The sequence below is a fragment of the Astyanax mexicanus genome, chromosome 8 (assembly GCF_023375975.1).
Source record: "Astyanax mexicanus isolate ESR-SI-001 chromosome 8, AstMex3_surface, whole genome shotgun sequence".
In the NCBI taxonomy this organism is placed as follows: Eukaryota; Metazoa; Chordata; class Actinopteri; order Characiformes; family Acestrorhamphidae; genus Astyanax; species Astyanax mexicanus.
The window spans coordinates 24,132,248-24,156,131 of record NC_064415.1 but is presented as its reverse complement, the minus strand read 5'-3'; the positions used below and the strand labels follow the sequence as shown (position 1 = coordinate 24,156,131).

Below are 23,884 nucleotides of genomic sequence, written 5' to 3'. Positions count from 1 at the left end.
AAAATCAAATCAGATTTACAGTAGTTACACTTTTTTGTTTTTGTGGCAGTTTTAACTGTAAGTCAATTAGACTCATTAAATATTAAACACTAACCGTTTTTGTATTTAATGTGTATGTGCTAGTGTGTTGGTGCGCGCGCGCGCTCGTGCAATTGCAGGGGCTGGAGGTCTGTGGGGGACTCGGGTATCAGTGACACGCGCTTAATGACAGCAGATATGCCCTGATGAACTAACCAGAGGAGAGAGAGAGGGAGAGGACCAGGAAAGCAGAGACAGGGAGGAGTGGTGAATACGCGCGAGCAGAGACTAGCTGAGGAATGAGAAGTGGACGTAAGTGTGGCCTTGCATTCGAAAGTGAGTGAGTGCTTGTGTGTGTGTTTGGGGTTCTGAGATAAGCTTGTTAATGTGAAGGGATAAAAAGTGATTGGGTGCGCGTGAGTGTTTGGGGTTTTGGGGGATTAGCTTGTTAGTGTAAAGGGAAGAAAGGCAGGAGGTGGGGGAGTGTGTGCTGGAGACTCGTGGTCAGAAGGGTCAGCAAGAGGACAAGACTGAAACTCAGGAAGTGGACAGAGAGAGAGAGAGAAAAAGTGTGAGTGCAAGTATAGATCAATAACATGAGGAGGAGAGCAGACTGGACACATGTGGACATGCGTTTACAAATTTTATCTTTAATGTAAATTATTGTAAATTATTTTTTTACTGTCTGACTGCTTGTCTGCTTACCTTCATATGCTTTTGGGCCATTCCACCGAATGGTGCCATTTGCTTGTGGTAACTCTTCCAATTTAAACTTATTTTAAAAAAGCTGACTCTACATATATTTAACTACTCAAACGTGTACTGGTCAACCTCAGGCAGCTTTACGTATTTTTTACAAGGTTTCTAAGCCGAAGATGGTTACAAAACTCATGTGACGTTTTAAAAAGCATGTTTAAAAGTAAGTCGACTAGTTCCTTTGATTTTGTCTCAAGAAAGTCTTTATTTTAAAGAAATGGTTGACTGCATGTTCAAATAATTAATATTTATGACAAAATAAATCACTTTTGTTAATGACACTCATTTCTGTTACTGAAACTCACTTCTGTTACTGGCACTCATTCCTGTTACTTTTTATGTTTTGAGCAACAGGAATAAGTATTTAGCATAGAATTAGCAAAAACATAACATAACATGGCTATGCTAATTTTGTATTTAGAAAATAAATCAATAAGATCTTAGAATTAATTTAGGTAACAGGACACTAAAACTTTAGTGTCTACATTATTATTATACATAATTAATGTCATCAATCTCCTTTTTTGTCTGTTTTTTATTTTTTGACAACACATGTATCTGTACATTGTTGTTCTGTACATTGGTTTTCCTCTGAGTACTCAAATTTCCTCCCACAGTCCAAAAACATGGAGATCAGGTGAACTGGTCACTCTTAACTACGCTGGGGTGTGAATGAGGGTGTGTATGTCTGTTTATAGCCAGAACAGAGTTCCAATCTGGGCATACAAAATCTTCCTTAGGCAGGTTAGTTCACTCAGCAGGCCTAATTACTATTTCAACAACATATTTTAAATCACTGAACAGATTATTGTAGCATTTGATAAGGTTCTTTTCGTTGAAGGGGGAGACTTGAACAGATCCTGGGCTGAGCATTAAGAGATTATGAGAACTCTGTCATATTTTAACCTGTGGCTGGTCTCCTTGTTGTTAATAATCCCTCTGGTCAATCTAACCCTAGCACTTGATGCAGTTCTCGGGGTGAGGGGTTGTTTCCGGTTGAGAGCATGCTGTGTGCAATTGGCTGCTGTTTCTCGCTGATGTGTGTTAACACGCATAAAGTGTGTTGAGTGCTGGGCATAAAGAATTTGAATGGTATAAGGTGTGTATTAGAAAGGTTATTTATAAAACTTATCTATAATCTCTATATAACTATCTAACATCAATTCATTCATACACTGTGTTTAAATTTTAAAATAAATGGACCAATAAAAAATGCTCCACAATTATTTAGAATAAAATCTTCGCTTACAGTCAGAGTCGAAGTATAAAGGTGTTTTTTTCATCTTCTGTAAAGTTGATGCTTTGATAGGTACAACATGTTAAACGGAGTGTCTGGGGCTCTAGCAGTGTCCGAATGGGTCTTGATCTGTGTAACTGATCTGAACGCTAGTGTGGCTCTGCTAACTGTCTATTATGTCATTGTGCTTTGTGAGTTAGTGTGGCTGCAGGGATGAGGTTACAGACACAGATGTAGACGGCTCTTATGCTGATGGATTCATGTACTCTGAGCTGCTTAGAAGGGAGACCCAACATTGACAGAATATCCCAGTATTATTTACCTCAGTCTGTAGGTAATGAATCTGCAGTCTGAGAACAACTATTACAGATAGTTTTGATGCATTTTGATAAATTCCTTTTATTAGTGGCCATTACAAAACAAGGACTAAGAACAAAAACTGGGACAAAGAAACAACACTGAGACTAAAAAGAGCAAAGACTAAAAAACAAACAAAGGACCAACAAGGTTTATCAAAGAAAGTATCTATCTATCTATCTATCTATCTATCTATCTATCTATCTATCTATCTATCTATCTATCTATCTATCTCTCTATCTCTCTATCTATCTATCTATCTATCTATCTATCTATCTATCTATCTAATCTAATCTAATCTAATCTATAATAAGGCAGGACTGAGGCTTAAACTGTCAGAAATGACACAATACACATGAGGTATTTAAGCACAGGCAGAGACAAGGGACACCTAGGGAAGTAATGAGGGGGTGGTGTTGCAAATGAGACAGGTGGGATTACAAATGACAGGACAGGGCTAAGGCAGAGACAACACCAAAAAAAAAAAAAAAAAACACAGCCATGTGCCATGGGAAAGAAAACAAAACAGTGGACAGAAACAGAATGGACCAAAAAAGGAAAAACACAAGACAGACACAGGTTAAGGTGTGACAGTTATGTAAGTATTATGTAGTATTTTGTAGTATTATTTAAGCTCTTTTTCTCTTACAGGTGTATATTAATTCGACACGACCATTGCTGTAAGCTTTAGGACCACACACACACACACACAGAAGCATACAAATACACCAGCTATTCTGCAAACTGCTGTGAAATAATCTTGTGCTATTACAAAAACAGTGCTACTGTGCCCGTGTTTTCTCTACCGGTGCTCACACCAGAACACCAGCCCATACTGAGGACTCTCCAACCAGTCTGGTGTACGATCCGGTTGTCAGGGTGACAACGAGTAGACAGGTAACAACAGAAAGGAAACACCTGTGGCTCTGGACTCTCTCCGTATAACAGCCCTCTCACAACAAGCACAACAACAGTGAATCAGCACCAGACCAGAGACTTACTGATATGAAGAGCTGCTTGTACTGAACTCTAGAGATGATGCCAAATGTCCCAGAGCTGATGACGCTACATAGATCACAGGATATATTTCAACTCTGGGAGAACTCTTCAAACTGACTACAACTCAGAGCTGGAACTAAACAAGTGAGTGTCCTTTACTGATATCTTTTACTTATTGTTCTTTGTTTAGAAAACTTTTTTACTGAAGTTTTTTAATTTTTAAATTATTTAATGATTTATAGTAATTATGCTGCTTTTTCAGTTATATCTATATTATATATTTATATATATATATATATATATATATATATATATATATATATATATATATATATATATATATATATATATATTTTTTTTTTTTTTTTTTTACTGATTTGTTTGTTTCTTTTTTTTGGGTCCATCATTTTTTTTTTAAGTATTGTGAGTTTTTTAATTTTAAGTGCTTTCATGAATGAAGAAATATAAGTATTTTCTTCTGAAAAGAGAGAAATGGTTATACAATTTTTATTGATGTAAAAAGATGTATAAAACATACTATACATACATACTATAAATATAAAATTATATACCAGTATTATATTATACTATATATTTTATAATTATTATTATATAATTATTATTTATTTATGTATTTTTTACGTATTAAGTTATAAACAGAGCTGTAAATTATTGAGAGAGCTGTATTACACTAAAAATAAAATTAGAATGATAGAACACCTGTGACATGAATTAGAGTGGAGACTTCTCGTCCTACATCAGTGTTCTACTTCACAAATGTGCTTCTGGAAGAACGTTAAAAATTTCCATTCCATAAACACACTCCTAAACCTTGTGAAAAAGCCTTCCCAGAAGAGATGTAGCTGTTGTAGCTGAAAAGGGTGGGCAGACATCATATTAAACCCTATGGATTAGGTATGGGGTGTCACTCCAGTTCATATATGTGAAGGCAGATGAGCAAAATATATTTTATATTGTATATTGGCAATATATTTTATTTTGGCAGAAAATCCTGGCTGTAATGTATGTAATATTAGTTTATGTCTTATGGCTTGTATTGTTAGGACTGAATTTGTTCCTAGTGCTTGGATATCTCAGCTGTTGGCTTAAATGAATTAGATTTATTATTATTATGTAATATATTGTAGGGCTGAAACTAATAATAATTTTGAAAGTTGACTAATTTGTTGATTTTCTCACCTGCTCATTTTCTGCACACCTGAAAATGTCAACCTGTTTTCCAGTCTGTGCTTAAAACTTCACATAACAAATCTCTGCTTTATCTCACGTCGCTCGGAACAGCTGGAAGTGGGATTTAAATGCCATTTAAATACCCAGAAGACATTTAAATGTTGAATTAAATGAGTCAGCATGTTGTGTTTGGGCACTTGTGTTCACAGACACTCAGAGTAAGTCCCTCGTTTGCACTCCTGTCCCCAGAACTCATCATTATAATAGTTAAAATGCAGCTTATGGCATATGATTTTTTTCTCTTTAAACTATCATCAAGGTGTACGTAATGCATTGTATTTGCTTCACATTATTTAACCAGGTATCATATTTCAGCCTAAGCAATATTAGAAATCCACTGAATTTTCTTGTATCACTTAAATGACTGTAGAGTTTTTTGTATTATATTATAGCTCTGGAAAATTAACCACTTAAGACCACTTAAAAATGAGGATTTTTATTTTATTTTACCAATTTTAAAACCTTTGGAATATAATCAAGAGTAAGATGGATGATCACAAGCCATCAAACTAAGATGAACTGCTTCAATATTTGCTCCAGAAGTGGCATAAAGTTATCCAAAAGCAGTGTGTAAGACTGGTGGAGGAGACCATGCCAAGATGCATGAAAACTATGATTAAACCAGGGTTATTCCACCAAATATTGATTTCTGAAATTGTTTTCTTTGCATAATTTGAGGTCTGAAAACTGCATCTTTTTATATTTCAGCCATTTCTCATTTTCTGCAAATAAATGATCTAAATCACAATTTTCTTTATTTGAACTTTGGCAGGAATTTTGTCTGTAGTTTATAGTATGAAACAACAATGTTCATTTTACTCAAACATATACTTATAAATAGCAAAATCAGAGAAACTGATTCAGAAACTTAAGTTGTCTCATATTTTTCCAGAGCTGCATATAATCATATAGTTTTATATAATTAGCATTTTCTAAGGGAAGTCAAACTAATATCTGTTAACGTGATTAATAACAAGCTTGGGTCTGGAATGTTTTGAGGTTATACATTTTTAGTTATATATTTATAAGAATCTTCTAATTCATCACTGCATTTGCCTTCTGAGAGGGAAGTTGAGAGATGGCCTATGTGGTATCTCACACACACACACATACAGAGAAATGATTCTGGCAAACACACTGACACAGAAGCAGTGCTGGCTCCTGTGCTGACGCTCTCAGTTGGACACAGGCCTACCTCTCTGCTCCTGCCAACAACCCCCTAATGGCTAAAACGGACCCCCTGAACCATCAACCCCCCCAACTCCTCTCAGTATCAGCCTCATCACCTGATACCCCTCTGCAACCTGTTACAAGCCTGAACTCCTAACCAAACGTCAACTACTTCTCCTGACATGCAGCAGATTGGCCCAGGCTTGTTGATACTTTGCTGTTTGTGGGGAAAGCAATCATCTCAGCAACCCTCTCTTCTGACCCAGCTCAGTTCCAGGGCAAATTACACCTTAGTCCACAAATAAACCCTGTTACCTAATCATCCCTGGAACTAAATTTGCACTTACCTGGCAAGATGTTACGTAAAGGTTACTAATGGTTTCTCTCACACAACTACAACTAACGTGATGTTATATACCGTACTAAGATCTGTTAATGCTACGGTCCAGCTGAATTATCCCAAACTAGTGGAGAAACATTTCTGACAGGATGAACAGTTGTTTTCAACCTACAATCCTAAATCAGAAAAAGTTGGAACAGTATGGAAATTGCAAAAAAAAAAAGACTTTATGCACCCATTATACTGAAATATTTGTCTGCTCAACTTAATTTCCTTTGGTAATGAGAAACGACTGATATTACAAAAAAGATTCAGAGCTTTCAGGCTTTAAGTAATGCAAAGAAAACAAGTTCATATTCATAAAGTTTTAAGAGTTCAGAAATTAATATTTGATATTTTCTTGCATCTTGGTATGTTCTCCTCCACCAGTCTTACACATTGCTTTTGAATTATTCCACTCCTGCTGCAAAAATTTAAGCTTGGTTTGATGGCTTGTGATCATCCATCTTCCTCTTGATTATATTCCAGAAGTTTTACAATTAGGTAAAACAAAGAAACTAATCATTTTTAAGTGTTTTTTTTCCAGAGCTGTATATTAATTCCTTCATCAGGCCTGCAACACATTTCAAAGTTGGAATGGGGCAGTTTAGGGCTAGTAATGAGGCAAAAAATCTGAATAATGTTGTGATTTCAAAAAGGTGATGTGAGCAAGTGATTTTAATCATGATTTGGTACAGTGTGCCTAAAAAAATCCCAGACTTTGAGAAACTAAGATTAGCAGAGGATCTCCAGTTTGGTAACAAATATGTGAAAAAATGATTAAAATGTTTAAAAATAGTATTTCCCAAATAAAGAGTGGAAGGGATGTTTTGATATGTCTCCCTCTATAGTAAAATTTAACCATTTAAGGAATCAGGAAGAAGAGCCCAAGCCTAATCTGAACACTGCAACAAGAACAGTTATTAATTCAATAGCTGATAGAACCACACAAGCTAGGAATTACTTTAACAAACCTTCGTCAAGCGATACAAAATAGAGTTATATTGACAAGTTACATTTAAAATGATAAGAAGCGGCATTGACTTTTTTGGGGGGCTCAAATACATCTGGAATGGACCATAATGTGGTGGAAATGTGTATTGTGGACAGTTAAATTAGTGTTCCAGAACTTTTTTGGAAGAAATGGATGCCATGAACATCTTTTCTAATGACCTCCATACAATTTTCAGTACGATAATGCAAAACCATATGCTGCACACATTACAAAAGCATGGCAGCGTAAAAGAGTATATTAGTACTATACTGTCCTGCCTGCAGAATTCTAAAACAAAAAATTTGATCACAACCCCCATGTTGTTGTCTGTTACTGAATTATACAATTTTATATCGTCTCATCTCATGCTGTTTTTTTTTCTCCAGGATGCCAGAGAGAGTGTGTCTTTTTCAAGGTCAGAACTACCACAAGCTGAAGCGCTCGTGTTTAAGGCGAGGGGCTCTGTTCCAGGACCCGTATTTCCCTGCATCTGCTCAGTCATTGTTTTACAAGAGAGCGCCACCACCGGGACTCAAATGGAAGAGACCAAGGGTGAGGAAAACGTTATTAGCCCTACTTCATTTTGTCAACATAGACAGTCATGAAGTCATCAGCCTTTTTGAATGCAGCAACTGTTTTTGTTTTTGTTCTGGAAGCCAATTTAAAATCATCTGCAATTTTGCAAGGAAGAATTGGTGGGAAAAATGCATTTACAAACTGTTGTAGGGGGTGTGATGTCAATATAAAATTAATTAAACTAACAATTAGAAGCTCTAACCAATCTTGTGTCAAAATCTATTGTATTAGCCAACTTCAGACACTGTACACATTTTGGATGGTTTATTTGGCCTTTAGTGATAATGTTCATCATTGTTGTCACACAAAATCCATGAATCACAAAAATTTTACAGGAGAAGAAAAAACCTTTACTTTTAATGGAAGTCATTTTGGATTTTTTTTTCTATAGATTTTTTTAATTGATCCATTTTTTTCTGTTTAAATGTTTGACGCAAGACAAAGAACAACTACTAGTTTACAAATAAGACAAAAAGTAAAAGAGTAATAAGGTTGTTTATGGGACATTTGTTTTTGGGACATTATGTATTAATTAGACTCATATGTTAGGCTTCAGGACTTTTGTTGCTTCTTCTTGGACATAGCGTTTCGAGTTCTCAAAGTTAATGAAGTTCTCCGGTCTTTAAAAGGATGCTGGTCTAATTGTGGCTGCACAGTCAGGGCTGCTATAAAAGATATGTTTAATTAAAGCTTTACTGATGGCAACAAGGCATCAGCCCATCGCGATTTGACACCTTGGAGAGTGTAGGTGTTACATGTTTGACTTCAGGGGTATTACCAAGATTTGTGTTGTAAAAAATAACTGACATTGATTAAAATAGCTTCCGTATGTGCTAAAGCGTGGCCAATCAAATATAGCAGGGGCGTATGCAGCTGTGAATGTTTCATCAAGTGCTTATCACACTTGGATAGTGAGGGTGTTTGGAATAGTGAGGAAGAGGTTTGGCGAAGTAGGGTGCAGCTTAATGGACTCTACTCGGCTTAAAGAAATATTTTGGGTATGTTTCTCTGTAGTAGTGAAAGAACTTGAGAAACACTGACCAATAGGCAGGTAACAATGCAAGTACCCAGTGGCTTTAGGTGCATTTGATCCAAATTTGTAAATGTAATTGTTATTTAAGCAATAGAACACGAGAGGGAGTGTGTTATCGTGAATAACATCAGATTATCACAGCTGTGATGTTATTCACGATAACACACAACCTCAAGTGTTTTATTGCTTTTATACAACTGTTTTTTTACAAAATGAATAAAGCAATAAAAGACCCTCAGAAAAAATTCTAATAAATATGCTTAAATACAGACTGTGCCTTCTGTCAAAAAGTAGTTACACAACAGTGAACTGTAACAGAACTGTAACTACAAAACGGCGTATGGTTTATACAGGTTACCACCACAAACTTTAGCTTAAATTTAAAGTTGGGCATTAAGGGTGTAACGCTGAAACTCTCCTCTCCTGCTCTGCGGAGTCATCAACATGTGAAAGCTGCATGTTTGTGAGCATTTCTTCCTGTTTGCTGGGTGGTGTTTTTTAGCTAGCTGGCAGGCTAACTGCTCCTGCTGGACTGTGGTTAGGTTAGCGTAGCTTGTTTTAGCTTAGTATTAGCTTAGTCTAGCCTGGCTGGTTAGACTGTGGCCGAGGTGACCAATGGATTGACGAGTCAGCACAGCGGGCTGTGGGAGAGGGTGCCTTGGCTGGGTGCTAGCTTGTGCTAAGCTAATGCTGCTGTTGCTGGAGGTGATGATTCAAAAATGTCTTGTGTGTATATGCCGTTACTCAGAAATGCAAACACAGAGTGATACAGATTTAGTGTGAGAAGGCTGTGCTGTTATCTCAAATATCAGCATGGTTAGTAGAGGTGTGCCAAAAAATCGATTCACATAAGAATCTTGATTCTCATTTACTACGATTCAGAATCGATTTAAAATGTCCCAAAATCGATTCTGAGGGGCGGGTTTTAGACTGATTTTGGGCTGGGTATTTTTGTTGGACCTGGCAACCCTGGGGATAGCGCTTGTCCTTTCAAACGGAGATCTTCCAGACACACACAGAGCGTAGGTGTTTGAGAATCACCGGTAAGATGGCAGAACAAGCACTATATTACATTAGATTAACGTGTAGTTTCAATGTTTTATGGCAGAATGCTTCATAACAAGCATAAAAAAGATCGCTAGTAGTTAGTTTCAGTAACTGTTAGCTAGCTAACTAGCTAACTTTCCAGTTCCACCTTAAATAACGCTACAGGTGGCAGCGGGCTGCAGCATTTAAGGCGGAACGGAAAAATACAATAAGCTAATCAGAGCTAATTTCAGCTCCTCATCACAGAGGAATTAAGGAATGGACCATATGAATTAATTTCTCCACCTCCTGCCCCCTTTCTGAAGAAATACAACGACCTTAAATTAACTAGTTAATCAGCAGCTGCTCCTGAACTTTAGCGCTCCACTGCTATCATCACATCAGCCCAGCAGCGTCACCTACACACCACCGCTAGTAGCCTGGTAATAAAGCAGTGTTATTTATTATTTATTTATTGTTCATTAACGTCATTGTGATATCCCAGTGATTCCTCTGTCACTGAGGACCCACATTCCTGCACATTTTATTGTTTTTGTAACACATTACCTGCTCCAGGACCAGTGTATATTATGGAGGGTTTTTTTTCAATAAGATTCATAAGCCAGAAGCAGAAATTTTTATAATTCAAATCGTTTTGAATCAAAAATCGATTTTGAATCGAATCGTGGCCCCCAAAATCGGAATCGAATCGAATCGTGAGATAGTAAACGATTCCCACCCCTAATGGTTAGAACCCTTCTCAACCAATCAGATTGTGAGGTCGGAACTAACTGTTGTAAACTAGGTTTAGAGACTGCTGCATTTCATTGAAACCCAGATGTTCCAAATAAGAAATTTAAACTGGAACAGCCCCACAAGTTGTCAGGAGAGTTCAGAGTCAACGATGGCTGCACTGTTAATCAGCAGTAGAAAAGCAGTAGTATTATGCAGTTTATTAGCACTATCTATTTTATCTATTTGTTTGTCATTAAATTAGTTGTACTCAAAGTGCTGTCCCACTTCTGTCTTCAGACATGTTTTAATAGTGTCTGGATGTGCAAAATACTGTATAATGCAATATTAACAGCATTATTATTAATTATTAGTAACCTGGAACAGTGCTAACAACCTGATACATTAAAGTGAGACATATTTTAATAAGATTTATCATCCACTAGTAAAAAATGTTACTGGAAATGGAAACTTTAACTGGAACTCAACTTGTGAATGTAGCAGTGATATTCCTGTAAACAGCCTCTCTGTTTCTTTCTTTTTCTTCTTCACATGTCATCACTGTCACTTAAAAACTTTAAGAATCTTGTATGTCCAAAATGGCAGCTTCAAAGGGGAAGGAAAAAAAAAACTTTCAATGGAAGTCTATGTAAAACATTTAATTCTAAGAGTTTTTGGAGCATTTCTTATGATCCAGTAATCAATTAATTGTAAGGAATATGTAAGATTGTAAGGAATGCTATATTCCTAATAATAATAATAATAATAATAATAATAATAATAATAATAATAATAATAATAAAAGTATATAAGGATAATGAGATGTAAGAGTTTGATCTGACAGAGACAGAATATAGTATGTTGAAAATGCACATACATAACATATGTAAAATAGCATACATAACACCTGGATTACTACATTGGTTACTAATGCAGCACATGCCGGAGATATTGACGAACTAAAATACATTTGCAGAAAGGTGTCCACAGACAACGTTTCTTGACATTTTGCCAGAAAATATAAAGAGACCACTTAAAAATGATGAGTTTCTTTGATTTTACCAAATTGAAAACCTATAATCAAGCGGAAGATGGATGATCACAAGCCATCAAACCAAGCTGAACTGCTTGATTTTTTTCACCAGGAGTGGCATAAGCTTATCCAAAAGCAACGTGTAAGACTGGTAGAGGAGCCAATGTGCCTGAAAATTGTGATTAAAAAACACTCTGAACTCTTAAAACTTTAGAATTTTAACTTGTTTTATTTGCATTATTTGAGGTCTGGAAGCTCTGCATTTTTTTGTTATTCTCACCCATTTCTCATTTTCTGCAAATAAATGCTATAAATGACAATTTTTATATTTGGAATTGGGAGAAATGTTGTCCATAGTTTATAAAATAAAACAACAATGTTAATTTTACTCAACCATATACCTATAAATAGCAAAATCAGAGAAACTGATTCAGAAACTAAAGTGGTCTCTTAATTTTTTCCAGAGTGTATGTAAAGTGTAGTAACCACTCAATGAGTTTCACTTCTGCATACATGTGAGATAAGAAAGGCAATCTTTAAGTGCTACTGTGTGTGTGTGTGTGTGTGTGAGAGAGAGAGAGTATGTATGCATTGCTCTCCATGTTTAAGAAAGGAATGTGGACTATACAGTATGTGTACTAGTTCATGTTGTGGTGTGGAGTTAAAAGCTAGGTCGGCATATACGGCACAAACATTTACAGTATGCATCCAACATAGTCAAGTGATGGGATTGCATATCACTTCTTTAGCGTATACGCACACACACATACACCATCACAGTAGTATCAGTGCTCAGTTCTTCACACAGATGTTTAAACGTTTAGTCATTTCTAAAGTTATAGGAAGTTATAAACTAGAATTAGAATTATCTACACCAATCAACAAAAAAGTAGAGAAAAAGCAAAAAACTTATTTTAAAAGTGTATGAATATTAAATTATATTAATTTTTTAATTAAACTGGCAAAAATGTTGCTGTGAACACTCCCACAGTGCCTCCAAGCATTTCTGAATTACATGTAAATGTACCTATTTATAAACACATTCCAGTTCAAAACATATTACACATGTAAAAATACTCATAATAAGAAAATTAGTCTTTTTAATCTACACATCATGATCATACAATTGACCTTAAACTTCTTTCTTGCTTCTATCTGTTCAGTACCAAATACCCACAGTAAATTACACTGGCAAAGCTGTCTAACTTATAATCACATATTATCTCTCATGACTGAAATATGATTTCCTTTAAAATGTCCCTGTGTCACTTCCCAGCAGTGCTCTTACTCCATATAACTCACACAGACCACACACTGATCATGGAACAGCAGGTCACTGCTTCAGTTTACACTTTCATGTATTTGTCCATGTATTTGTCCATTAATAGCTATTTCAGTGTGATGTTATTTATGTTAGGCTATTTACAGTGTGTTGCTATGGAACATATGTAATGGGGACTGTGCTTATGGTAAACATTAGCTTTGTAATGCTACCCCCTAAACCAGACTTCAAAGATTCAATCTGATTAGTTAATTAAAATGTTGCTGCTCAGGTTAATATAATACTACCTCACACTAAATAACTCAAAAGTTATTTCAGTATTAATACTAATAGTGGAGATACTTCAGCCTGCTTGGTGTGAGCAAGGCTGGACACTCTAGAATGAATGAGTTACAAAGCAGATCCATGAGGTTCTGCACATCTGAAAATGATAGGTAGTGTACAAATGGAAGTATGTGACATATTGTAAAAGTGTATAGTGTATAGTACACTAAATGAGATATTTGGATGGGGCCAAAGGCTCAAAACAATGTTTCTGTCTGTATTTCAGGAACTGTGTAAGGACCCTCGACTCTTTGTGGATGGAATCAGCACCAGAGATCTGCATCAGGGCAGTCTGGGTAACTGCTGGATGGTGGCAGCCACTTCCTGTTTGGCCACAGAGAACTCACTTTGGAAAAAGGTCTGTGTCTGATAGAGCTGCAACTTTTGGTAGTCGACTAATCTGGCGATTATTTTTCTGATTAGTCGATAAGTCAACGATTATTTCTGCCATGCCCTCCATCTCTGTTTGCTGTGGGTATGGCTGCTGTTTATAGCTTCTTTCTCTGTCTTTGCTTCACATCGATAGAAACAGCTGAACAAGGGATTTAAATGCCCTTCAAATGTTCAGAACATTGGCCTTTAAATGTGGAAAGTGCTGATATTTAGTGAGGAAATGTGTAATCTGTTGCCAAGTTAAGTGTAATATGTGTGAGTGCTGCAAGTTAACGATTAGTCAACAATGAACATTTGGAGTCGACAAATTTTTATAATCAACATTGTCGATTATATCGACTAATCATGCAGCCCTTTCTAGAGGTTTGAAATGCTGGGATCATATTGACCCAGAGAATAAAGGGTGATACTGAATTTGAGGAGAGCAGAAGGGTTAATTGAACTGAGCTTCCATGACTAATCATGAAACAGAGCATGAAAAAACTTTCCCTGTATTGTTGGTACAAAGTAATTTAATAACTCTCTCTCTCTCTCTCTCTCTCTCTCTCTCTCTCTCTCGCTCCACTGCCCTTATATCCAGGTCATTCCTAATCACATGGAGCAGGAGTGGAACCCAAAGCATCCTGACCTGTATGCTGGAATCTTTCATTTCCGCTTCTGGCGGATGGGTCAGTGGACGGACGTTGTGGTCGACGACCGTTTACCGGTCAGTGAGGACGGAACTCTACTTTTCTGCCGCTCAGCAACGCCAAGGGAGTTCTGGAGTGCCTTGCTAGAGAAAGCATATGCCAAGTATGACCCCATAAAAATGCATCCCACTCGCACAAGCACATGCACACTGAGCAGCTCTAAACTAGAGGGTAAACCGAAGGGACTAAACTGAACCCACAGGGCAGGTGTTGGCAGGTGATATCGTGCTACTGGGGCTAGATCAGGTTGTCATCACAAGGCTTTCTCCTGTGCCCTCTAGACCAGGCAGAATTACAAGCAGGAGAGGGGATAACTTGCCTCATGTAAAGTTCTTGGTTCTAAAACATGAATGCAGGTGGTCTGAGACAGAAATGTGATCTGAACGTGTCTGTTTTCACATGTTCCATGGCTGCAATTCAATCAGAAAGTGTGCAGTTCTGTTTGAAACTTTTTACGTTAATATATTGCCTCTCTTTTACTGTTTTTATTAGGCTGAATGGCTGTTACGAGGCTTTAGAAGGAGGTAACACAGCTGAAGCTCTGGTAGATTTCACTGGAGGAGTGTCTGAACCTCTGAGCCTGGATCGAGAAGCACTGACTGAACATGCTGATCAGAGGAGAGTGCTGTTCCAGACGTTAGCCAAAGCTCACAGCCGCAAAGCTCTCATCACCTGCTCCATAAGGGTAAGAAACTTTGTTAACACAAAAAGCTCAATGTGTAGGCTAAAAACAAAACACCACAAAATATAAAAATAAGTTTAAATACTTTAAAACCACATCACAGTGGCGTGCACAGACATTTTGGGGGGCAAGTGCTCAGGGGGGAAAAAGGGCACTTTTTAGCACACGTGGAACACTTCATAATAAAAAAAAATTACATGCACATGTTGAATGAAATTTGACTTTTATTTGTAACATTCTCTAAACGTCTAAACGAGTTTTCAATGGAAAATGTCACACCACTCACGTTATCTATCATTGATTTGGGCTAGAGCGGCTAGTTTATCTGGTGACCAGTCAGCTAAAGATGCTTAGTAGTTTGGTGCTGTATGAGACATTTTACTGCACAACAAAATTATTTCACGTTGGGCTTAGAGGGCACACGGTAGGATTTTACTTGATGTGTTTGTTACCTGGTTGGTGGGACAAGGGGGAGAAGAAGCCTATCTGTTGCCGTGCGTGCTGTGCTGAAGACTCGCTGAACTGAACTGCTGCTGCAGCATCTAGTGTGCCTTGCGCGGGACTGCACGTTTCACGTGACAGGAAGAGAGAGGTCGGGTGTGTGCAAGCTGATTTCAGGGCATTCTGTTTTCACTCGTTTTTAATCGCTCAGGTTTTCAGAAGATCATTTCAAACCGGCCTCAGTAAAATCTTAATAATAATAATAAATAAAAAAACGAAGTTTCAAAAGGACCACCTAATGTCTATGTCTGCACACCTCTGCCACATCACATTCCTAAATCTCCTCTGACTTGCAGTTTTTGCACATGTAGCATATAGCTGAAGATTTTATGTGTCATTTGCATAAGGGTAATACCTTCCACTATTGTCAGACGTCATCTTTCTACTGGAAATGTTTTCTGAGAACTGTAGTGGATTTTCGCTCTGGTGACACAAGTTTTATTGGCTCTTTCCCACCCCTCCACTCATCTTTCTGTCCCATTCAACTGCCATGTTTAGAGAGATTATACTAGTTGTACAGTGTGTGCATGAACACATCAAATATACTAACGTATATATTTTATTGCTTCAGTAATAAACTACAGGCTGTACCAACTGCATCAGGGGAAACTGTAGGTCATTGTTGTTGTATTTATTTTTTGCAGAACGCCTAAGCGAAGGAAACTTTTTTCTTTTAATTTTATTTCATTTTTTTTTCCCCATTTTCTCCCCAGTTTACATGGCCAATTACCCAATCCACTCATTAGGACTCCTAACTGGTGATCTCCTGATCATAGTGGCAGCGCCTTAGTTTGTTGGACCGTATTTTTACAACTCCTGAGCCACTTCATTGTGAAAGACCATGTTTTTAACCATTTATCTATTATGGGTAAAACATATACAATAAGATATAAATATTTTACTCTGGCACAAATTTTGAAGTAACTATCTGGCTAATACACCATCTAGCTTTGTCATGTGTCTTGTGTCATGTTATGGCACTATACCAGACCAAGCAATTATTTCAATATAATTATAATGTTAAATGTTTTTAAATAATTTATGTAATGTCCATCACATCTTAAATTAGCAGAGCATTACAGCTCACAGGTTAAAAACCAGTCTCCTTGACGTATATTGTTGGGAGGTTTTGTTGCATTTCCCCCACTGTAACCAACTCCTACTGAACTGTGAGGTCCAAACTGCAGTGTGAACCATCCATGACGTTGGTGTACCATCACACCTCTTGTGTTTTATGAGTGTAATCTGTCAACTTGGCAGTTCTCCTCTGACTACGTATTTTATGTGTGACCTTCCAGTCAGCTGGTGGTCTCATTTGTAGCTTTATGGCAGGAATGAACCTTTCACCAGCTCTCTCACCTGTCACAGCACATTAACTTTAATTTGAACTCTCACTAGCTTAATTTCCATAAGTGGTGCAAATATATATATATATATATATACAGGGGATGTCCTCTAAAATACATCAAGACCTGTGGAATAATTGTGACAACAAAAGTATTAACATTTTTGGCTTTTCTTCAGTTTATTTATGTTTTGCCCCACTTATTTTTAATTACTTGATATAACTAGGATTAAATAGCATAATACAGTTATGATATTTTATCCATCAACCAAGAGACACACACTTCCCTGTTCCATCAAACACAGTGTCTGAAATTATGTTGTTGACTCACTGGCCAAACGTACTGGTAGATGAAAAAATTAAGCCTATTGTTTCTGACCAAAGTTCAGCTAACTTTAACATGTATTTATTGTTTATTTTCTGAACTCCACAGCGCTGTGTTTACTGATTACTTAAAGCCTGTATTAATTCGAGAACTTGTCTCCATTCTAATAAACTAACCACACACATTTGACAGTGTTCCTAATAATCAGCACTCCACAGCGCTGTCGCTATGTTATTAAGGTACATTAATGTCAATCACATTGATTTGTTATAAGTTCAATTTACCTGGTCTTGAATCCTCCGCTCCATTCCGGGTGTCTTTGGCTGAGATGGTGCAGCACTAAAACGTGCTGTTGTGGGAGGCAAGAACCGGATCGTTTATCGCTTCCATATTCCCGCTTCTCAACTAAAAACCTCCGCCTAGGAATCCTAGGAATCAGACCCTAGTCACTGCGCTTTCCTCCGAGCATGTTGGCTACTTGGCAACGCTGCATCAGCAGCAGTTAAAACAAAAAGACGATGGCTGATTCCACACATATTGAAGGAGGCATGTGCTAGTCTTCTTCCTCCTGGTATTGTGGCATCACTAGTGACAGGGTGAGTCCTAATGAGTGGGTTGGGTATTTGGCTGTGTAAATTGGGGAGAAAATGGGAAAAAAATTGGGTCTCTAGTTCATTATACATGTTTGTCAACATATCATGACATTATGTTTTAAAATACTGAATTGATTCTCAAAATTACAGCATTGTTTGATCATGTAAAGACAACCACAGACAGCGATTCAATTTATTTTGTGTTTTGGATAACAAGATAACAATTATCAGATCTTACGTAGAGCTGCATGATATTGGGGAAAAAAACCTTGCTGTATTTGTTCTGATCTATATTGCAAAGTTGAAAAAAATAACAGGGATTTAAAATGGATTTAACCAGGTCACAATTAACTATCCAATTTATGCATTAGATTTTGAAGTAAAATAAACAATATTGGGCATATATCCTGTGCTTCTAAATGTTATGTTCTTAAAAACGTGAATGTGAAAACAACATATTGTGCAACTCTAAAAAAAAAACGTTATTTAGATATGTAATGGTATGTTTTTTTTATATTATAACAGTTTTCCTTAAATGTTTCTACATTAGTGGTTTTACACATTTTTTCACATAATTTCCCCAAATGACCTGTCCTTCTTTCTCTGACCACCCTTTGTTCACCCCACACCCAGGTTTAGTAATGCCTTTTTTCCTGTAATTTGTGCTTTGAGTTTGTATGTTTGTACTGTTTGTTCTGCACATCCAGCCAGCAGATGGAGAGCATGTGGAGTCAGTGCTGGACTGTGGTTTGGTGAAAGGACACGCTTATGGTATTACTGCAGTCAGGAAGATCCGAATAGGGGAGAGTCTACTGGGCATTTGTGGAGCGTCTCGGATCTACATGGTGCGAATGAGGAACCCCTGGGGCACGACAGACTGGACAGGAGCCTGGAGCCAGGGGTGAGGAATCACCTAACACATCTGGATGTGGTTATGAATAAGGAAAAGAGCATGCTGTGCTTGTTGAAGAAGAACATATATTTGTGGATCATTAAATTGTAAATCCTACATGTTTTCTTGATGATGCTGCAGGTCGCAGCAGTGGAATCAGGTGGGCCGCAGTGAAAGAGAGAAAATGGGGCTTGTTGTCAGAGATGTGGGAGAGTTTTGGTAATGAACTTTATATATACATGTATTTTAACATTACAGAGTTTTGTTTCACATACACAATACAGTACAAGGAATGTCCATGTGATACACTAGATGTTCAAATATGGGGACATTTGACCTAGCTAAATTGGGAGATAAAATGGGAGAAAATTAGAAAAAAAAAATAGATGTTCAAATATTTGTGGACACCACTTCCCATAAGTGCATTCAGCTCCTTTAAACTGCACCCATTGCTGACATAAATGTGCAAATGCATGCACACAGCTTGTCTAGTCTCTGTAGAGTACTGCCAATACTTTCTAACATGGTTTGAATAATCAGAATTGCATGTATTTTAAATGCATCTTGGGTGCATTTGTACTTACATTCCAGATGTGATACAATCTTTACTCAGACAAATTCATGCATTCCCACATTGACTGGCAACTCGTTGATGTCTCTTCCTCATATCATGTTAGATCTGTGTCTTCTTCTTCAGGATGGAGTTTGAAGACTTCTGCCGCTACTTCACAGACTTGGTGGTGTGCAGGCTGGTGGAGCGCTCTTTGCTGTGGCCTTGGGGTCACTGGAGGGAGGTGCGTTGCCGAGGGGAGTGGGCACACGCCCCTGTAGACTCGCCATCAACCACCTCTACAGCTTCCCGCACATCAAACAGCCAGAGGACTTTCTCAGGATCCCAGTGGACCCATCCAGGTCCTGCTCCGAGAGGAGACAAGAAAGAGGACAGGCTGGGTGAAACTCAGTTGGACAGGAGGAAAGTTCATGGAGCGAAGGAGAAGAAGGAGCGGGGTGAAGAGAAAGCTCGAACGAACAAAGGAAGAGAAAGAACACAGAAAAAGAAAGAAAACACGTGTAGTGTAAATAAGAAAGAAATGGTGGAGGATGAATGGGAGCGAGAGATGGACAAGAGGTGTAGATGTGGAGGATGCATAAATCACAGAGAGACGTTTCTTCATAACCCTCAGGTATAAAAAAGGGCTGTCACTGCTGTTGCCTAAACACTAGTTCTATTCTATAGCATGGCCATAAATTTCCTCATTTGACCTAATGAAAAACAAGTATCCCCAAAACAGCAACTTTACATGAGAGAGATAAAACCTTCTTAACTTTCAAAGGAAGTCAATGTAAAAAAAAGCTTGTTTCAGGTCATTTTAGAGAAATTCTATTGGTCCATACATTAAGAATTTCTAACAACGTAAAAGGGACAGTTGGTTTGTTGCAATAATATAGTAATCTAAAAATCAACAAAAATGGAAATGCTTGTTCATCATTGGACAGTGACGATATGCATTACTGGTAGAGACTGATCCAAAGTTGTCCAAACAGTGCTTAAGCAAAAACAGACCTGTGTGAACAAAGTGTTTAGAAAACACACAAAGATGTCAAATATCTTATTTAGCAGTTCCTAAATGCTTTTAAAAAATACCATAAAAAATTATTTTTTCAAAAATTAAAAAGATTTTTCAGTCCAGCAATTAAGCATTTTCACCAGAAGGCTTATCATTTTCCTGCTAAAAGCTACTGCACAGTCTTGTGTACATGTGCTGACTAACGGCTGTATGAATAGCCAATGCGTCACAACAAACAAACTTGGTATACAATAAATATCAGGTGGTGGGCAAAGAATTTGGGACAGCTTAAATACCCAGGAACACTTTTTTTAAACATACCCATAGTTTGGCTATGACTATTAGGTGACTTTTAGTCTGCAATCCTAAATGCTTAGTTTTAATTTACTGCTAAAATTAGGTTCCATGTGGCCTGTATACAGTGAAGGACATTCAAGAGCATTCAGACAGTGACATTATATGTGACATTATTATTTTGCCTCTGTACACACTTAAAAATAATGAGTTTCTTTGATTTTACCAAATTGAAAACTTTAAAGAGGAATATGGATGATCACAAGCCATTAAACCAAGCTGAACTGCTTGAATTTTTGCACCAGGAGTGACATAAAGTTATCCAAAAGCAGTGTGAAAGACTGGTGGAGGAGAACATGCCAAGATGCATGAAAACTGTGATTAAAAACCAGGTTTGTTCAGCCATTTCTCATTTACTGCAAAAAAATGCTCGTAATAAACAATATTTTATTTGGAATTTGGTAGAAATGTTGTCTGTAGTTTGGTAGAAATGTTGTCTGTCTGTGTAGAATAAAAAAACAATCAGAGAAATTAGTTCAGAACCTGAAGTGGGCTCTTAATTTTTTCCAGAGCTGTATACATTGAAGTTAAATTAATAATAGTTGAATTACCATTTGATGTCTATTTTTTGTTTGTTTTTGTTGCTATTTCCTCGACCACCACATCTCTCCAATCATGTTTTTTTAACACTTGATTTGGTAATTTGGATGTTTTCTCACTAATTTGGCATCAACTGCATGGATTAAACTGAATAGTGGACAGATTAGCTGTAAATGCTCAATAAAAGTCTACATTATAATGACCCACGTAAGAAAACTTTTAAGAAAATATTTTAGACTTTCTTGGAAAAGGCGCTTTGACCCACAATATAAATAAATTCTACTGACATCTGTTAGAAACCATCCAGAAAAAAATGCACTGCATCCCATTAACACTGAGCGAATCTTCATATATAATTGGTTTTGCTATAAGTATATGAACACTCCTTCAATAAGTATGTCTACAATTTTACACAGTGGAAATAGGCCTGCTATTTGCTATTCCAGTCTCTAGGGTTGGGCATTTAAAGGCTATAAAATATCACAGCTATTTTTTGTTGTTTATGTCTGATGCTTGTCAACGCTCCATCTGCTACATCTGTCCCAGACATTATTTTTGATCCACATGCATCTGTTTGTGTATTAGTTCATGTTTGAGGTGGGTGGAGAGGGGGATGAGGTCCTAATATGCCTGCAGCAAGAGGACAGACGGATGAAAAGAAGGGAGGGAGGAGGTGAAAATCTTCCCATTGGCTTTGAAGTGCTGAGGGTGAGTCTATATATATTCAGATGTGTTCAGATGTGGCTAAACATCTTAGTCACTAAACGTATTTCTGCATTTATCAGTAAAGACTTCAGATGCATTTCTAATTATGTACTGTATATCTTTATAAACATACACATGTATACCTACGGATTTGTGCAATTGTTTAATTGAGCAATCATGTGGCAGCAGTGAAATGCAAAAAATCATGCAAATACAAGCCAGCAGTAACAATAAGACTGAGGGAGAAATCTTAGCAATATAATATACTGAAGTAACTACAGCAGAAACTACACTGAAAACATGTATATGTTTATTAAGCTTATGTTCTATAATAATGATCCAAACAGTTGATTTTGATAATATTAAGGGTTTTTTCATTCTCAGACTTGATTAACTTGAAGATTTCTTTGACTTTTAGTGTCACAACTCTTTTCTCTGGCCCTGTTTTAAAAGTGTGATGCTTAAAAATTGGGGATATTTTTATTTAATTTAAATTGAAATGTAAAAGAAGCATGTTTTTGAAAGTAAAAGAAGCATGTGTACTGATGCAGTAGAAACATTTTACAGGATTTGATACATACAGCTCTGGAAAAAATTAAGAGACCACTTCAATTTCGGAATCAGTTTCTCTGATTTTGTTATTTATAGATATATGTTGAGTAACCAAAGTTACACAGTGCAGTGAGTGGTGTGTCGTTCCTGAAGTTGCAATGACAGTGAAACAATGCTTCCTAAGTTGTTATCTTTAAGCTACAAGTGGTAATGTTACTTTAACCACAAGTAAATTGGACACATTTGTTCCTAATGTTTCTGTACTAATGCGCTGTTTTAATGTCCTGCCTTTATCTCACATATTATGGTTGGACACTTCTTTACCATGCTTATAACCAGGGTTTTTTTTTTCAGGTGGAGGTGAATCGATCGTGTAGAGTGCAGTGTTTTAGTGAGCAGGCAGCCAGCTCAGTCTATATGGACTCTCGCAGTGTCACCCTGCGTGCGTCATTGAGCCCTGGCCGCTACGCCCTCCTGCCCACCACCTTCCAACCCGGCTCTACTGGACGCTTCCTTATACGCCTCTTCTCTCACACACGCATCAAGCTCAGGTAAAATGCCAGAGTATGTGAGCGGTAGATAGACCTGTAGATCTGTACATTAGCTGAGTGTAGGAATTACTTGTATTGGTATTCTCAGTTTAACACACAGTAGATGCTAATCTCTCTCTCTCTCTCTCTCTCTCTCTCTCTCTCTGTAGGGAGCTGAAGGAGGACTTGCCTGCTTCCTCTCTGTGGCAGTGTTGTCTGAGTCAGCCATGTGCTGTAACTACAGTCCACCTCCACAGAGCTTCCAGCCTCAGCCAGTCCAAACAGCCAGGTCACTAATCATCACCACACTATTACACTGTATCAATGTATGGAAAATAAGATGGAAAAAAGTTACTTACTGTTTTTGTTTTGCCACACTTTTCAGTATGTCTGCTTATTAAGCTTACAGCAATGTAGCCTCACCCATTTATGCTAAAGTTATTTTCAAGAACAACGGAGGAGCTATTTTGTTTACTCTGCATTAGAACTTCCATTGTAACAGCATTGTATACAGAACTTCTCAAGGGGCTGTTTGGGGATAAAAACCTGTGATAAAAACCTGTAATAAAAGTGGGCGTGGTAAAAAATAAAGTTATGAGAAATGTTTTAACATGGACTGATTTTGAATTAGATGCTCTATGGGGCAGAAACAGAGATCATTTATACATTTTAAATTAAACTATAGTTTATGAAGAAAATTTAGGCATTCCGTAGCTTAAAACAAACACAATAAAATAAAATAACTCACTCAAAAAATACACAAGAAAAATAGATATACAAATTTTATAAAACCTTTGATGGAACGGTGCAGTACATGGTGCTGACACCCAATAATAATCTACAGAGCAAAAATGCAAGATGCAAATGACATGGATTATAAGGTAAATTGAACTGGTGTGCTTGTATACATGCACCTATATGTACATACATAGTTGTTAACTTCTAGGGTATGACCAGAGCTAATATATCAGTACTAAAGAAAATAAATGCAATAAAATTAAAGCTGTATTTTTTCTTTATCATAATTGCAACGAGTTTTCACAATAAA

At 37.1% G+C, this 23,884-nt stretch overlaps 1 protein-coding gene and 1 long non-coding RNA gene across 4 annotated transcripts in view; one reads left to right on the top strand and one right to left on the bottom strand.

The window, feature by feature from the left end:
- The first annotated feature begins 197 nt into the window (after nucleotides 1–197).
- The window catches only part of LOC103021946 (calpain-5), a 25,295-nt gene continuing 1,608 nt past the window's right edge, over nucleotides 198–23,884 (top strand). Inside the window, exons 1-12 of one of the 3 annotated variants that reach the window (XM_022678407.2) lie at nucleotides 198–330; nucleotides 3,020–3,511; nucleotides 7,548–7,713; nucleotides 13,394–13,525; nucleotides 14,141–14,352; nucleotides 14,742–14,934; nucleotides 18,403–18,596; nucleotides 18,729–18,806; nucleotides 19,285–19,771; nucleotides 21,635–21,757; nucleotides 22,661–22,857; nucleotides 23,007–23,125. In XM_022678407.2, the coding sequence (XP_022534128.2) occupies nucleotides 7,549–7,713; nucleotides 13,394–13,525; nucleotides 14,141–14,352; nucleotides 14,742–14,934; nucleotides 18,403–18,596; nucleotides 18,729–18,806; nucleotides 19,285–19,771; nucleotides 21,635–21,757; nucleotides 22,661–22,857; nucleotides 23,007–23,125 (1,900 nt within the window). In that variant the 5' untranslated portion in view covers nucleotides 198–330; nucleotides 3,020–3,511; nucleotide 7,548. The other 2 variants (XM_049482186.1, XM_049482185.1) reach the window with 2 other exon arrangements.
- The window catches only part of LOC111194378 (uncharacterized), a 15,348-nt gene continuing 10,883 nt past the window's right edge, over nucleotides 19,420–23,884 (bottom strand). The window contains exon 3 of the long non-coding RNA XR_002651048.2: nucleotides 19,420–19,502. This is a non-coding gene — a long non-coding RNA (uncharacterized LOC111194378). The remainder of the gene's footprint in view (nucleotides 19,503–23,884) is intronic.